Source organism: Aethalodelphis obliquidens, unplaced genomic scaffold (genome assembly GCF_003676395.1).
Source record: "Aethalodelphis obliquidens isolate GAN/ISIS:26980383/991018 unplaced genomic scaffold, ASM367639v1 scaffold14, whole genome shotgun sequence".
NCBI lineage: Eukaryota > Metazoa > Chordata > Mammalia > Artiodactyla > Delphinidae > Aethalodelphis > Aethalodelphis obliquidens.
This window is the reverse complement of record NW_020837958.1, coordinates 32,455,103-32,472,897: the sequence shown is the minus strand read 5'-3', so window position 1 is coordinate 32,472,897 and position 17,795 is coordinate 32,455,103. Positions and strand designations below refer to the sequence as shown.

General features: G+C 44.5%; 1 protein-coding gene across 13 annotated transcripts in view; it reads left to right on the top strand.

Annotated features, from left to right (window-relative positions):
• Nucleotides 1–17,795, top strand: part of TEAD1 (TEA domain transcription factor 1) — a 262,078-nt gene that overhangs the window by 218,200 nt on the left and 26,083 nt on the right. For 12 of the 13 annotated variants that reach the window (XM_027115355.1, XM_027115345.1, XM_027115351.1 and 9 more), the window contains one exon: nucleotides 3,781–3,954. The exons of the other annotated variant lie outside the window; for it this stretch is intronic. In XM_027115355.1, coding sequence (XP_026971156.1) covers nucleotides 3,781–3,954 — 174 coding nt within the window. The remainder of the gene's footprint in view (nucleotides 1–3,780; nucleotides 3,955–17,795) is intronic. 13 annotated transcript variants of the gene reach the window in all.

Genomic DNA, 17,795 nt, shown 5'->3' with positions numbered 1-17,795 from the left:
CAACGCATGGGCTGTGGCGTTGACAGATCCAAGTTTTGTTCTTAACTTCAGGACTGTTCCTGGATGTGTGACCTCAGGCAAATCTGTTCATCTCTGAGCTTCTATTTCCTCATCTGTAAAAATGATTTTAATGAAATCTGCCTACAGTGTCATTGTGAGGCAGTGACCCTGAGGTCATTGTATAGAGGTCACATATATAGAAAGCACATTGTACAAACACTGGACACAGTTCCCTTTCTTTCTGCAGACACAGGTGAGAGGCCCACACCCCGAGCAGCTTGTAACGGGTGGGCTGTAATCAGGGATCTGAACAGCCGTGCAGCTTCACAACTTGCTCCCAGCTCTTGGCTTATTTGTGTTTATTTTTCCATTGCTAGGCAGGAGGGATAGCTAAAGTAGGAAAGTTCTTTTGATTCTACCCCAGGATCTAGTTAATCTCACATAATGCACTGCAACAACAGTAATCTTAGCAGCTGTGATTTATTGAACACTTCTTGTATGCTAGGCCCTATGCCGAGCACCCTCTGTGCATTATTTCCTTTAATCTTCCAACCTCTTCTGTATGACAGTCATATATCCCCACTGTACATACGGGAAAACCGAGATTTCAGGTTCTTGTCTGGCTCCAGAGTGTTTTTGTGCTCAGCACCTTGATTTTCAGCTATAGTTTCATGGTCCCCATTGAAGAACGGTACATTTTACCCTCCGGTCGTTCACCTTCCTGATCTCTGACGCCTGGAGGTCCAGGCTGTGGTCCCTGAGTTACAACAGTTTTAATTTCACCCCAGCTCGGATTCCCTGGCCCATGGGAGCTGGTGAGGCAGAAGAGCTGGGAGTGAGGTGTGCTCAGCAGAGAGACTCTGATTCTTTTCACAGGTATACTACCCAAGGCTCTGTTTGTATTCCATTCTTTCCCGTAAACTCACTGCCTACAGATGCCACAAGAAGTGACAGAAATGGCGCCTCTCAAAGCCGGGTAGGGCTGGGAGCTTGCTGCAAGCAAGGTTTGGTTAAGGGCTGGGTGATGGACATGGAGACAGCCAGTTGTCTGGATAATGAAGGAACAACGCCTTTTGCCCTCTGCTCCTGTACTGGTAACTAGAGGTCCAACAGAGGGGCCAGGCACGAGGCATCACCTCTTCATGCACCTCCTCATCTCTGAGGGCCTTGCACTAGTGTTTGTGCTCCCAGCTTCACTTGTGTTGTTTTTTATCCTCCTACCGACTGATGAGACTGGAAGCGCCTTAGCAGCAGTGCCCCATACATTTCTGTGGGCTTTGGTTTGCTTATAATTGAAAAGATGATGTGATGACATTTGAGAAAATTTTTAAAAGATCAGAGGTACTTCACCCCTCCCTATAACCTCACTTCCCTAACATGACAATGGCTTCTACTTTATTTTAAAAGTTTTCTTCCAGCACAACGTATTCCGTTCCTGCGTGGCTGCATCCAGGTCTCAGGCCATCCTGAAATCCACCAGACAGCTGGAACAGAGGCTGGGTCCATGTCAGAGCTTGACGTTCCTCTTTTTCATTTCACCTGATGCCTTTTAGGGTTTTGGAAGCCTTGGTAAAGATAGCACTCTGATGCTGAGCAGGAGAGGGGCTTAGCCCTCTCCCAGATGGTGCTGGGCCCTGGCCACACTCCCTGTATGTGGACAGCTGGCACCAGATGGGGTATTGCGCCTCCTGCCCTTCCACATTGTGGCCAGAGATCCACAGCGTGTGGGTAGCAGGTCATGAGTGTAAACCAGCACTTCCTCAGTATATATTTACAGGGTTTTGTGAGCAAACAACTTTGGGAAACTTTGGGCTATAGAAAGTTACACAATGTTTCTCTTCCGCAGTGCTTTTAATGTGTTATATTCAATGAACCTCAAAGGAGAGAGGTTTTATGAGACATAATAGTAGCTAACATTTATTTAGTGTCTACTGTTTGTTGAATGGAGGAGCTCCAGTAAGCTCTTAGTATGCAGTACATCATTTAAACCCTATAGCACTGGGACTTCCCCGGTGGCGCAGTGGTTAAAAATGTGCCTGCCAATGCAGGGGACACGGGTTCAGTCTGTAGTCTGGGAAGATCCCACATGCTGCGGAGCAACTAAGCCCGTGTGCCACAACTACTGAGCCTGCGTGCCACAACTACTGAGCCTGTGTGCCACAACTACTGAAGTCTGCGCCTAAAGCCTGTGCTGCACAGCAAGAGAAGCCACCACAGTGAGAAGCCTGTGCACCACAACGAAGAGGTAGCCCCCGCTCGCCGCCAACTAGAGAAAGCCCGCGCGCAGCAGCGAAGACCCAACGCGGCCAAAAAAAATTTTTTAATAAAATAAAAAATAAATAAATAAGCAAAAAGATTAAAAAAAACAAAAATAAACCCTATAGTGCCCTTGGGAGGTAGGTGCCATCGCTGTCCCCATGTCGGAGGCTGGGGGGCCTTACCCAGTGTCATAGCTGATTGGCAGTGGGCACAAAGTTTTGTGCTGAAGCAGGCTGAGCGCAGATTCCATCTCAGCCAGTACACGGTACTGCTGGCGAGCAGCTTAGAGCAGCCTTCTTTTATTTGGGACTTCTCATTCCCTATGGAACTAGTACTTGGAAGGACTCTAGTTGGAGAAATGCCAGTGTAAACTTGAAAAGTGAATAGGGACTGGTGGGCAAATACTGACGTGGGTTTCTCTTGTTAACCCTGTTGGGTTCTGAGCTCCCTGGAACCCCTGTACCCCGGATGCCTTTGTGTCACATTAGGCTGGTCTTACTGCCTATTCAGCAGGAGAGGCGGGCATGGGGCGGGCTGGAGTATAGAGTTTAGGCCAGTGGTTCTCCAACTTGGCTGCATATTGGAATTCATCAAGGGAGCATTAAACATTACTGATGCCTGGCCTCATTCTCAGAAATGCCAGTTTAGCCTGGGTGGGACCCAGGCATTGGTGATTTTTAAATGCTCCATGGTGATTCTGCTGCATCCTGGGTGAGAACCACTGGTTTGCCACACTCCTTTTTGGTCTGGTTACCATATCTTATACCAAAGCAAGGAGAAGAAAACATTTCCATTTGTTAAATGACTTGCCAGGGTTTTGATTTGTTTGTTTCTGTTTTTGTGAATGAGTGACTGGACTTTTTTTACTGGTCCCATATAGCCCTGCACCATGAATCCTCTCCATGATCTATACCCATGACTCTAACTTTGCACTGACAGTCACGTATTGACCAGCCCTTTTGCAGAAGTTTTAGATTGGTTACTAAGGGGACTTGTGAGAAAGACACTCAGCTCTCTTATTCCTGATGGAAGAAGTAGGTGGGTACCATTGCTCAGAGCACTGCATTCATGCTGTTGCTAGGGGAGCTGGAGTGACAAGTGTATTCTGGGTGATGGCGTTAGCTGACCGCACCCATACTGCTTATTGGACTGTAAATAATGGGCTCCAAAGGGGGTGTCACTGTCATTTTCAGTTGAGTCAGGTAAAACTGGGTAACGGAATTGTTTCTAGGTTTGGTAGTTGGGTAACTTAAGTTGTTGTTTCCTACTGTGTCTACAAAAAAGACTTTTTTAGGCACTTGGGAAAATATATGCCCTTGTAATAATAGACAATGATTGTTTTAACCCTTAGCTATAATGGCTTTTCTTAATATCTTCATCTTTTCGAAGGCACAGACCCGAGGCTATTCAAGGCGGAATTCCGGGATTTCGAGACTACCACTCTTTATGCAGCTCAAGATGGATGTGTCCCAGGTTGATCACAGGGTTTGTAATGGGAATGTTTCTGTTGGTTTCTTACAGTACAACAAACACCTCTTCGTGCACATTGGGCATGCCAACCATTCTTACAGTGACCCATTGCTCGAATCCGTGGACATTCGTCAGATTTATGACAAATTTCCTGAAAAGAAAGGTGGCTTAAAGGAACTGTTTGGAAAGGGCCCTCAAAATGCCTTCTTCCTCGTAAAATTCTGGGTGAGTAAGACCTTGCTGTGATTTCAGTGGATTTTGTCTGAATGGTCGCATCCCACACTTGAGGGCAGAGCACTGGCTGTGGATTCCCACTGACTGATCTGCAGGATCGCCAAGGGATCACAGACTCACATCCGTGGGCCGTCCTCATGCTGGCCTGTGGCACATCCATGTGGTGACCCAGGTGGCATTTGCTGTCCCTGCCAAAGAGACACAGGCAGCTGCTTGGGCTTCAGGGCTCTCTCATTCAATGACAAGAAACTTTGCAAATGGCTGGGGTCACAATGCAGACGTGAGACACTTAGACCCTCTTTCTGTTTGTTCGCACACCATTAAGCAAAGCAACCTATAAATTCCACTGGAGCGTAGGACCTGAGGCAAAGGAGGGGCTTGGGTGGAGCTAAAGACATGCTTCAAGATTTTATAAGTGTCAGAGAGAATACACAATGGCTCTGCCCATTACGTGCCTCATTTGTGCCTTAAAACACCAAGGGCACATTCCCCCAGCTGCTGGGGCTTCCTGCTGTCCCCCGGCCTCTGAGGAGAGCTTTGCTATCCCTTCTCCACTAGTCAGGCCCGGGCCAGGGGACTGCTGTTGGGTCAGGGATGTCACAGCAAACGTAAGGATAATGTGTGTGTACTGGGGGCCTAAGAGCAGAGGACCTGCTGGCACTGAGCGTTTATAACTCCTCAGTCTTGACAAGAATAAAAAGAAAATGGCTCAAATGTTTGCGCTTCTTAGCATGGCATTAAAGGCCCTAAAAGAGCTGGTTCCGGGTGTTTCCCTTGCTGTCTGTCCTATGGCCTGCCTTTGTGCGTGAGTGGGTGGACTTTTTACTTCTCCTCCTTTCCCTCCTTCTTTTGAGGTGGTGGCTTCTTTATTACATAGCACCGTCCTCACTTAAACAAATGGTTGATTTTTCTTTTAGTCTATCGCGTTGTGTGGTTACTCAGTTCCCATGCTGTGTCATCATTACTTGGATGTGTGTCCCACTCCTCTGGACTCGACTGCTTCCAGGCACCTTATTCATAATGGTGGCTACACTGATCGAATGCCTGCTGTGGGCCGGGAGCTGCGCTCATGCTTTACATGCATTTTATCCAGTCTTCCCAGTGTTACCTGGAATTTGCCTCATATCCAACTAAGAAAACAGAGACCCAGAGATCACAAAGTACAGGCTGCACCGGGGTGGGGACCTGGGGCTTGAAATCCGATCCGTTTGACTGAAGTGCCTTTGCTCTGTTTCCTGGCTGCTTCGTGTCCCCTGGACCCCACCCACAGGGTCTGTCAATCGCTCTCCATATCTGCGAAGCTAAGCAAACACCTGGCACAAAAACATCAACAAATGGGGGAAACAAACAGATGAACTAAGGAAAAATTCATATTTTAAATTCCTTGGGAGGAAATTTACATATTAAATTCAGTTCGTTTAGGTTTTTTTTAATCCTTGCATGGTAACTGGATTTCATTTGTCATACTTCCATATTGAATTTGGATTGTGGAAGTAGCCTTCTACTTAATTTAATGTTCTCGGGATCAGTAATACACGTGGACGCCCTGAAGAAGCACTTCCTTTTTCTAAGCAGTCACTTCCTTCTTCTAAATTAGTGGCTGCCACCTATTGACTTGAATGGTGGTTGGGGGTCAGTTGTTATATGATAACACAGCAGATTTCAAAGGGTGTTCTACAGACCCCTGGGGGGTTCCTCAGTCTCCTTTCAATGGGCTGACAAGGTCAAAACAATTTTCATTATGACACTGAGATATTATTTTCCTTTTGAACTCTGCTGATGTGCTCATTGATGGTTCAAATGTAATAGGGTAAAACTGCTGAAGCCTTGGATCAGTCGGACTGGGTTGCATGCACAGTTTCTGGGGGTTTTTTTTATATAAATTTATTTCTTATTTATTTATTTTTGGCTGTGTTGGGTCTTTGTTGCTGCGTGCGGGCTTCTCATTACAGTGGCTTCTTTTGTTGCAGAGCACGGGCTCTGGGCACGCGGGCTTCAGTAGTTGCAGCACACAGGCTCAGTAGTTGTGGCTTGCGGGCTCTAGAGCACAGGCTCAGTAGTTGTGACGCACTGACTTAGTTGCTCTGCAGCATGTGGGATCTTCCCGGACCAGGGATAGAGCCTGTGTGTCCCCTGCATTGGTAGGCAGATTCTTAACCCTTGCGCCACCAGGGAAGCCCGCACAGTTTAAATTAAAAAAAAAAAAAATCAGTCACACCAAGAATGTCCTTTATGAGGTTTATTATATCTTGAACCTAGAGTACACACTGAAAATGAATGCAGTGAGCCTGCCTGCTACATCAAGGAAAACAATGGATAATTTTTGTTGCCAAAGATAAGCTTTGAGCTTTCAAGTAAAAATAAGAATTTTGGAAAACTTGTATCCACTTTGGTGAACTTGACAGCTTCCCAATACTTAAAAGACTTTTCTGCTGGGATCTACAGTGATATTAACAAATGTGATTTTTTTTTTTATACTGTGCAAGATAAACCAATGGATTTTAAAGTAACAGAGTGTGAAAAGTTCATTGATATGGTTTCAGACTCCACACTATAGCTAACCTTTAAAAACTACGGCTTGTCAAGTTTTGGTGTAGTGTCAAAGAAAAATGGCCACAATTATCTGAAGAACCTATTAAAATATTCTTCCCTTTTCCAGCCACATATTTATGTGAGGCTGGGTTTTCTTCATGTACTTCAACCAAAAGTTGAAGTACAAATCATGACAGATTGAATTTAGAAGCAGGTATGAGAATCTAGGTATTTTTCATTAAGCCACACATTAAGTAGATTTGCAAAATGTAAAACAGTGCTATCCTTCTCACTAATTTTCATTGTTTTTTAAAATATAGGTATGTCTAATTAAAAAAAGATGTATGTTAACACCCAATGAGCTTAATATTAGGTTTAAATTAGGTAATATTTAAAATTTTTCTCAGTTTAAATTTCTGACGTGGAAAATACAGACAGCTATAACCTACAGAAACAAAAGCTCTTTGAGGTCCTCAGTAAATCTTAAGCGTGGAAAAGGGGTCCCAAGATCAAAAGTTTGAGAGCCACTATTGTGAAGGATATAAAAAGAGACTGTTCTACCCAAATGAATTAAAATTAATCAGAAATTGTAGGATAAGATAAAAATAAGCCATTTTCAGTGCTTTCAAATTAAATGGTATTGGTTTTTTTGTTTTCCTTTTTTTTTTTTTTTTTTGGCTGCGTTGGGTCTTCGTTGTGGCGCGTGGGCTCAGTAGTTGCGCCTTGTGGGCTTAGTTGCCCTGCGGCATGTGGGATCTTAGTTCCCCGACCAGGGATCGAACCTGCTTCCCCTGCATTGGAAGGTGGATTCTTAACCACTGGACCACCAGGGAAGTCCTCTATATAGTATTGGATTTTAATGATAATAAGATTTCTTATAGTCAGCATATTGTTTGACTATAAAGTGGAATGCAAAGTATTAGAAAGTTGTTTTTGTTTTTGCTTCCAAAATTTTCCATTTTACACAGGGGATGATTTTAATAAATGCTTTCAGTGATGGGACCCTTCAGTCATGAATCCCCAAATAATGAAGTCTAGATTTGCAGATGTTTAGAGTGTGGTGGCTAGTATGAGATTTGCGAATGTAGAAACAATTACTCTGAGATTAGATATTAGTTTATTAAATTAAGATTTGCAGAATTAAAATTGAGCTCTTCTATGAATGTGATGGAAGACATCACTCCTTCAGTATAATTGTTAGCAGTACTTAACCTTTATGAAGAAATTCAGTCCTGACTATGTTAGAATAAATGAGGAAAGGCAGTTTGAATTAGGTTTACAATTTGCTGCAACTTGAAATCTCATTGCCTTCCTCTAATGACTGAGAAAGCATGAATTACACTTAGACTCTATCCTTGAATGTCAGTGGGTGTTTCTTAAGTAGGCTTAACCTTCCTTTTGAAATTTCTTTCGTATTAGCAATTTGCTTCACAGATTTTCATTTTTGTGTGAATTCAGTGCATTTCAACAGAGGTCCTATCCTCACGTCTCCTTTCTTCTCCTCCCTTTTTCCTCTTTCTCAAAGTGCCTGCAGTCTCCAGGTTGTCACCATCAGGCTGACTCTTAGTTTGTTCATAATGATTGCTCCATGTCCATTCTGGGCTCATTCAGGCTAGATCAGCTTAGGAGTTCGCTGTGGGAGAAATACTGAGTCCACCTGAGGTACCCGCACTTACGCCCAAGCTGTGACCCCAGCTCTTTGCCAGGGGACACTGAGGTAAATGGGATGTCAGTGGGTCAGGTAGTGGTCACTCCACTGGCTTCAGGGTGGAAGACTCTGACTGGCCCCCCAGGACTCAGGCCCCAAAACACAAGTGAATGGCAGAGCCACAGATGCCAGTGTTGTGGGTGCCCCTCCACCCTGTGAGCCTTAATGGTATGGGACACCCAAGGGCCTCTGTGAATGGCTGTGCATCTGGGGAGACCTTTTTTTATTTTCTTAAGAACCTTATTGAGGTATCATTTACATACCATAAAATTTTACTCATTTTCTGTGTACAAGTCAATGATATTTAGAAAAATTTGCAGAGTTTTGTGGTCGTCACCACTCTTAAATTTTAGAATATTTTTATCATTTCAAAAAGATGCCCAGGGCTTCCCTGGTGGCGCAGTGGTTGAGAGTCCGCCTGCCGATGCAGGGGATACAGGTTCGTGCCCTGGTCCGGGAGGATCCCACATGCTGCGGAGCGGCTGGGCCCGTGAGCCATGGCCGCTGAGCCTGTGCGTCCAGAGCCTGCGCTCCGCAACGGAAGAGGCCACAACAGTGAGAGGCCCGCGTACCGCAAAAAAAAAAGATGCCCAGTGCCCATTTGCAGTCAGTCTTTATTCCCACTTTCAGACCCAGGCAGCTACTAATCCACTTTCCGCCTGTACAGATTTGCCTTTTCTGGACATTTCATGTAAATGGAATCATTCAGTGTGTGGTTGTTGGCATCTGGCTTCTCTCACTTATAATGTTTTCGTAGCCTGAGTCAGTGATTTGCTGCTTTCTGTTGCTAAATACTATCCCACTGTATGGATAGACTGCATTTTACTTATCCATGCACTAGTTGATAGACTTGTGGATTGTTTCCACTTTAGGCTTTTATAAATAATTCTGCTATGAGATCTTTGTGGACAAGTCTGTGTGTGGACGTATGGTTTCGTTTTTCTTGGGCAGCTAGCTGTGCAGGAGTGGAGTTGCTGGGTCTTACGGTAACTCCGTGTTCAGCTTAAGAAACTGCCCAGCTGTTTTCTGAGATGGTTGTACCACTTTACAGTCCCAGCGGGGAGATGTTAGGGGTCACCTCCTCCTTTGACCGTTACGTCTGCGAGTATTAGGATAGGGAGAGATGGCAGTGAGTGTGGCAGGTAAGGGACCCGTGGGAAGCACCAAAACAAGGGACATGTAAGGCTAGTTAAGGTGTGTTCAGGTGCATCAAGGTGTTTTGCAGCTGGGCCCTCACTTATATAGGAAACACAGGTGGGTGGAAAATGAGGAAAGAGAGGAATCAGGGGGGTTCATTTGTATCAGTCATAGGGAGCTGTCAGTGGCTTCAACAAATTTTGAGCCAAGAGAGTAATAGGATTCTTTTTACTGTTAAGCAACTTTCTCCACATTTTGCCTTTTTAATTTTTGTTCTTTAACTTCTTCCTTTTATGACAGTCTCCTGTTTATTTCCTTCCTCTTCCTTCTTGCCTACTTTTTATTCACTCCCGTGCATTTTAATTCTACTCCACATCTCATTACAAAGAGCGGAATGTGAATTTGCTGGAGCAGGAGGGAAGGGGCTCCTCTCTTTTTCAGCAGTGTGTGACCGTGGCTGTTAATGAGTTCCTCCTTTGAGCCAGTCCCTGGACTAGGCATAAGCATGTACTTGGTATTATTTAAACCCTGTGAGGTACATGTGATTATTCCCACTTTACACATAAAGAAACTGAGTCATGGAGAGGCAGAGTGATTTCTGCAAAGTCACACAGCTAATTGATGCCAGATCTGCTGGACTCCGGAATCCATGTGCTTTCCACGACGTCTATGCGTGGAAGCCAGTGCGGGTACCTGAAGTGAAGCAGTGTAGTTTCTTTGTGAAGGCATGTCAGTATGGGGCGCTCAGGTGTCTGTTTACCTGGGCACCAAGGTGAGTAGACTGCTGTTACCAGGAAGTTCAAGTTGAATCCTAAGTTTTAGCAGAGCGATCAGTGCAACCCTGGTAGCTGCCTGTGCGGGGGCCAGCACCATCGTGTTCACATGTTTACGAAGCCAACATCATAATCTTCTAGGCAGTTTTCGAAATCTATAATTCTTAATTCATTCCTAAATGCACCATGAATATGGCTTAATGTGATACATGTTTATGTAGTTTCAACCAAGGAGTGCGTTAAATCTGGCATCCTGCTTTTCTTCCTTATCTAGCACCCTTCCCTGTAGCTAGATGTCATTAGATCCCTAATACCATTATTAATGACTGCATAATATCCTCTCTACTGGGTGTATCATAATTTAACCATTCTTATTAGACACTGATTAGGGGGTGTGTGTGTGTGTGTGTGTGTGTGTGTGTAGGTATGTGTGAGTTTGGGTCTGTGTGTAAAGAACCAAGTTGCTTTCGAAAGTTGTTAATAGTGAGCATACCAGGCATCTTCATCAGCCTCGTGTGGCGTAATTTAAAAGAAAACAACTTTCTGTTGTCACTTTGGTTTTTGGCTTCCTCTGCATCTGCAGCTATTTTTTCTTTCCACTCAAAGTCTTTAATCCTTCCTCACTCTCTATAGAAACAACTATTAATAAGGTTAAACATACTGTGTTCCCTCGATTCTAAGACATATACTTCCCATGTCAACAGTCATAGAAGTGGGATGCTTCTTACAGTGGCCATCATAAGCACCGTGCCCACCCCTACACAGAGGGGTAAGTCATGATGCGGTTATTATTACTTGCCCTTTGCAACCCTAGGCAGTGTAAAAGGCATCTCACCACCTCCTTGTCACCTTAGTTGAATTACTTGCACTAGTAGTGTATACTACTATACTTAGTAGCTTAAATTTGAATCCCTAATTAAAATGTCTCAGAAAAATTATAGTTTGATGCAGCATTGAAATTGTCATTATCGTTGAGGGAAGAGTGTGGGACCGGATTTGTACTAAGTGAACATTTTGCACTGGCAGAAAACCATGCTTCTATTTTCCTTATAAAACAACGGTCAGATGCTTTGTGGGCTCTAAGAAAGGAAGATGTACACCCACAAGTGGACAGAGCTGTGCTTCATTTCAGTATTGAGATCCATGCCGGTGGGTTGCCAGTGATATGGCAGACACTGCAACTAGTTTAAGATAAAATGTCAGCTGTCTTGGAATTCATCATAGAATCCCCAAAGCTAGAAGGAAGTAGGTGCGATTCAGTCATGCATCCTGAAAGACAGAAACCCAAGTATAGCTTGCAGCTCACTTTCAAAAGAAGTTTGTTTCCAGCCATAAGTAGCTTATTAAGGGAATAAACAAAATGATGGATTTAACCAAATTAAAAAATGCAATGAAAGTAATATTTTTGGAGGAGCCTCAAAATTCTACTCTCTGTCCTAACAGTCCTCAAGAGTGTCAAGCTTGGGGACACTGGTTCAAAGAAAGCTGCGCCACTAACATGTTACTTATAAACCTCACAGCCTAAAACTATTCAGAAGAATCATTAGGATGATGAAGGCTTACTCTCAAACTTTGTTTGGAATAACAAAGAAGAAAATAATATGAAATTGTATGGCTCTGTATCCTGTGGTTAAGAAACAAATTCTTAATTATAATACTTCTTTTTTCTCTCAAATCATTACTAAATTAGTGGTATGTTAGAAATCAGGATATACTCCATGTTACCCTATGGCTATTTATGCTTTGCTTTTTAAAATTCTTGGGATTATGATCGTCCAGTGTAAACAATTAACAATTTATTCATAGTGATTCAACTTACTTTCTTAACCTATTTTTCTGGAGGAAGAAAAAGCAAGGCTAGTTTTACTAACCAGAGGAGATGTGAGAAGATATTATAAAACAGAAATGGAAAGCGAATTATCTGGAAAGAGGGCAGCCTTTAGAAGATGTTTTTATCTTGGTAGGAACGAAATGACATTTGTTGGACAAAATGACAGGCACTATAAATAAAACAACTGGGCTTTATTTAGGGAGAAGAAACTGGGTGCACATGTAACCCTCCAGAGTTTCAGCCTGTTTCTAATTGGATTCTGCATGATTTAGGCTGGAATTGTAGACTTGAGTCTATCATTTGGAACCAAATGTCCCTGTTGCAATTCATGGAAAAGGACATTAGCAAAATGGAATAATTTGCTCCCCACATGTTTTAAACGGTTATCAATAAGGAAAGGGCCTTTCCGTTCAACAAGCTTTCCCTTTCTCTCTACTTCTGTCTCTTCTCACAACAGTGTTAAGTTCTGAAATTATGTGAACAATAGGAAGTAATGGAATGATGTAGTGGAAGGAAGATTAGCAAGAAATACCATATTCAGAGGTACTGATGGGGCTAATACATGATAAATTCTCTTTGGTAGACTGTGACTCTATGATTATCTTCACCAGGGTCTGTTTTTTTGAAAAATCATCTTTGGATAGCAGTTTCTGATATTTCATGTAGAAGGATGGGGGTTGGGGGGGCATGGTGGTCAGTAACCTTGCACATCCAACCCATTTTGGCTTGATTTTATGAGAAAAATATCTGGAGCTTGTTAGCGCTTTCTGCATTGACTGCTGTCTATTATTGCTTCCTTCCTGTTTTCCCAGGCCTGTGCCCTAAATTTTGTAAGCCTTCCCCAGGGAGAAAGGATCCTATCCATAGCATTTGTTTATCCAGCAGTGCAATGTATATAGCAGATTTTCAACAGTTTTTTATTTTATTTATTTATTTTTTTAATTCAGTTGATGAAGAGTTATTTCATTCAGTACACCTAGAGGAATTGCTGTACACGGGGTCCTAGAACTGTCACTTGGCCAGCACTGATAGTGTAGGCAGATATCGTAGGCATCTGACAGTTTGTTGAATAAATTTCTCAAGGAATTTACTCTAAGGGGGTAGGAGGAGACCTCAAGAGATTCACACAAAAACTTTTCCAGGCTCTCTCTGGAGTTGTTAGGTTCTTAGAGAAATAGTTTAATCATTTACATTAGTAATGAATATACACATCGCCAGTGAGTCATTCAACAAATCAGTCAATTCACTGATTTCTACTTTGCTCCTAGAAAGCTGGGGAAGCAGACATGAGTAAGAGGCAGACCTTAGGGTCTGGTGTGGGATGGCAGACACACTGTGGGATAGGGGCTCTAGTGGAAATGTGGAAGCACAGAGGTAAAGGAGGTGCTCTTTCTGCCTGAGAACATTCTGGAAGGCCTCACAAAGATGTGGCATTTGAGCTGAATCTTGAAAGAATTTAATCAATGGAAGGGGAGTGGGAAGGAGTTTTCAGGGCAGGTGGACGCTTGTGCAGAGACCAGGAGTCCTACTGAGAGTTGACAGAAGGTCCTGGGGGCCGCTGGGCCTCACAGAACCTGGAGAATTGTGAGAGTTGAGGGTGGAAACGATCTCCATGGCAGTGACTTTATTTAAAAGAGCCTTTCTGAATCCACTGAAAACATAAGGCAGAATAGGACAGCCTGGAAGCTGGGAGCAGAAGCTCACTCTGCTTTTCCCTCAATCCCTCGACCTCAGTCCCACCACGGATCCTTTTTTTTTTTTTTTTTTTTTTTTAAACCTTGAACTCTTCAGGACATCTAGGCAGAATCTAAATTGGGAATTCCCTTAACCTCATGGGAGAATCCATCTGACAGCTGTTCCTCTAATGCTTTCTGTCCTGGGCCATTGGGCTCAGTGGTTGCTAACAAAGCCAAGGTCAGGGGTCCATTCTTTCCTGCATGGGGCTGTTTAACTCTGCTCCGTGCCGTGGTTACAGGCTGAGATGCAGAGCCACTGTGTCCCCCAAGAGCTGCTGCTAAGCAGAAGCCCAGGGGAAAGCAGACGTGTGGTACACCTGCACCTCCCAGCATTCACCCTGTTCATGGAGGCACAGTTAGCTTCACTCTGTAACCATCACCAAGAAAAGCTTGAGAAGGAAAGAATTGAAGTGGCACAATCAGGGTGTGGCTGCTTATTTCCAGACCCAGTTTTGCAAGGAGTTAGTGGATTACCTAGACATAGTCATAAACCCCTCAGGCATCTTGGTCAGTTGTCTAAAACTGGATCTATACCCTTGGTGATGTGTGAAATTCCCTCTCCCTGTGAAGGTAGAGATGCAAGGTACACCCTACCCATCCACCCCCATTTTAATGTACTGTTTACATTACCAAAGCAAGAGAAGCTTATTAAATTTTCCAAGCAGTTCCAAAGACTATAGGAGAAAAAGTGAGACCGACCCTCCGCCAGCCCTGTATCCTCCCTGGCTTTTTATATGCATCTACAAACGTTTACGTACACCATTTGTTTTTACTAAAAGAAGTATCATGCTCCATGTGTTATTCAGCAGCTTCATTTTTTTCCCACTCAAAAATATTTTGAGCATAAGATGTCTCCGTACAGCAATGGAAATTTGAGGGTAAGTCCCAATTTTTGTTATTCTTTTTTGGTAAAGGTGAATTGTTAGAAGAGTTGCCAGATTTAGCAAATAAGAATTTAAACCACCCAGTTTGATTTGAATTTCAGGTAAACAGCGTATACTTTTTTAGTGTCTGTCCCATGCCATCTTTGGGACAAAGGGATATGTCCCTATCCCCACGGAAAAAAGTATGTTGTTTATATAAAAATCAAATTTAACCAGGAAGCCTGTTATTTTATTTGGCAACTCTCCACTTGTTAATTAGTTGATTGATTTGTTGTTATTGTTCTATGTAAGACTGTTCATGCACAAAAACTCCAGACCAGAAAAAAGGCCTTGTTTTCTGGTCTGGAAAAGGTGGTCTCTGGCCGATGTTCGCCTGCCTGGTGAATGCTTTGGGTGAAGGGCCAGCTCAGCTGGGCGCCCAGGACTCATTAACTGCCTCCGGTGGAGAGAACTGGCCTGTGCAGCTGCTTTGTACTAGGACCTGAGACCTTTGCTCTTTCACCCCAGCTACTACTGTGTGAAGTCACCGGTGGCAGTTACCTGAAGTTGTGTGGGCGATATTAATTGAATTTTTTTTTAATGAATGCGAGTATTTGTAGGAATTTGCAATGCAAACAGCCAGTCTTTCAGGCAGTGCCTATTGTAATTAGAGCAAGCTTTTAAGATTCTTTGAAGTACTAAATGTTGATGAAATTCAAATGGGTGCTGATCTGCACTATAAAGGGGCTCTTGGTGGTTGTTTTTTAAAATCTTCTATTTTGTAGATGTAAATATATGCCCTAGTTCGTGGGAAGTAACTTGAAGGGGGGGGGGCTGAGTTTATGCCTGTTATTCTTATTTAAAACAGCTGTGGCCGGAGAGCTACAGCTTCGTCCTGTTGCACCGGGCAGGGGCACCGTGGCCCGAACACCCTCAAAGCCTCCCTTCCCTTTGGGCAGCTTTCTCGCTCTCCCCAAATGCAAGTCGACCTGCCCCCGGGGGGTGGGAGGAGGGGGCGTGGCGGCTGTCCCACAGTCATCCCAGCTTCCCGCACCCCAGGCCTCCGAAGCCACGGGGCAGATGCAGGCAGATGAGTCAGGCGGGAGGGTTGGGGAGCAGACCGCAGCCTCAAGAGTCCCCTGCCCGGGCTGCCTCCTGGAGCACTTCTGCCTGCCGGCTCACGGCCCAGGGCAGAGCAACTGCTGTTGCGGCGCCTGGGGGAGCAGCTGTAAGGCCCACGTGGTGCCCTGCCTGGCCAAGCCTCACCACGTGGCAGGCCTGGATGGACGCCCACGACAGGGCCTGGCTCCCAGCGCTGCCTGCCAAAGAGCCAGATGCTGCCATTGGAAAAAATTGCTTCACAATTTGAAATCTTGGTCCTTTGATCATGGCTGGGAGAGGATGGAGAGGAGAGGTTCAAAGTGGTGAAAATGCCAGCGTCTCCTTGCATCCATCGGTGCCTATTATACTGTCTCTTGTCAGGGACAATCCTCTTGATGTTTTCATTTTTGCAACCAAGTAATTCCTGCCCAGCCCTTCCAAGCCCTCCAGGTGGAAGGGAGAGGCCGGTGGGAAGGGAGTGTCTGCAGCCTGCTCCTTTCCTACCCCGTGCCCAAGCCCTCTCCCCTGCCTTTGGACTGATCTGCTTCCCCTTTATTCCTGCAGGCCTTTTCTTTCTGAGGCCAGTGACAAAGTAGTTGTGTCAGCCAAATGCTGCCTCTGCCTGAGCTGCACCATTCCATTCCGCCCTTGGCAACCCTCACACTCATTTCCCTGTCGTTCAGGCACCTGGAGCCAGGTTTCCAGAGGCCTGAGGTTTTGCAGAGCCCCTTCCCTGGCCCAGCCCTCCCCTCAGAGGACTCTGGATCCTGCGTAACTGGGCTAGGCCTTGTTTTCCTCATGCATGAAATGGGAAGAATCATTCTTTGAAGAATATTGCTTTTTTTTTTTTCCTTCAATTTCAAAAACATGAAATGAAGCAGTGGAACACATCCATGAACAAATACGCTTGCTGAGTGAGAGGTAACAGAGGAGAAACCAAGCCGAAGTCTTGTCTTGTGACTTACATGTCTCAGCTGCACAAGTAACAAGTGTGTAAGAGAAGGATTATTTAGGGAAGAATTTGAGGGAATTTGATGTTTCACTTTTTTGTTTCCTTGCTGTCTGGTGCAGTCAGCTTTCTCTGCCTAGCATTGTAACCTGCTTCTACTTCGACCTTACACTGTTTTCCAGGACTTGCCCGCATATAGATCCTCAAGTTTTTAATCCATTCCCCACACATTTATTAATGATGGCCTTTTTTGCTTCCAGGAAGAACTTCATGACATCTCTAATCATATCTTTGTGGGAAAGATTGTAATTTTGTTACCTGTTTGAGCAGTTATGCCTAAAACCTAAGGCTTGTTATAAACTCACAAATCAGAAAAAGTACTAAGTTTTCTGTTTGAAAAAAGCCATTGCTGCATCTGTGCTGCTCACCTGATAAGCATGGATTGGGACTCAGACTGGCTCTGGGGGGAAAGCGTCTATCTTGTTTGTTGATTATGAACCACCGTCTACTTTGGGTCACACCTCTGGAGATGTGACTTGAGGCTCTGTCTTTAATCTCTGTCCAGGTCTGTGTTGAAGTCCCTGGGTTGACAGGAGTGGTCTACATTTATGTGGCACGTTTCAGTATACAGATGAGGCTCGTATACGTTCTCTCTTCTGATCACAGTGGTGGGCTTTGGAAACAGATCTTCTCTGAGGTTAGAGATGCGGAGAGTGAGACGCAGAGGAGTGACCGCTGTCCATGCTGTCCATCAGGTGTCTGAGATGAGATGATGACAAGTGAAGACTCAGGATTCTCAAGTCTCTGAACTAGATGGAAGGGAGGTCTGAAGTCAGGATGGAGTTTAATAAAAATAAACATGGAACTTGGATCCTAGGAAGCAGTAGGACCTGAAGAACTCTGTGGTGTGAAGGGGGGGTGGAAAGGTGAGATGAGGGGGGAAATGAAAGATGGTTGCAGGATTGTCTCACAGCAGTGTTCTTAGGCCTGCGTGATTGCAGAAGGCAGAGCTGTTGGTGGAAGCGGCTGGGAAGCCGATTGCAACGTAACGGGTGTGGTAGGCATCAGCATGTCCGAGTTCTTACCACAGTGTTAGGGGGTGTGTTACATTACATGGAAAGGGGGAGTGGAGGTCGCTAAGAGCAGACAGGGAAGTACCTTGGGTTATGTGAGTGGATAAATCACAAGTTTCCTTAAAAGTG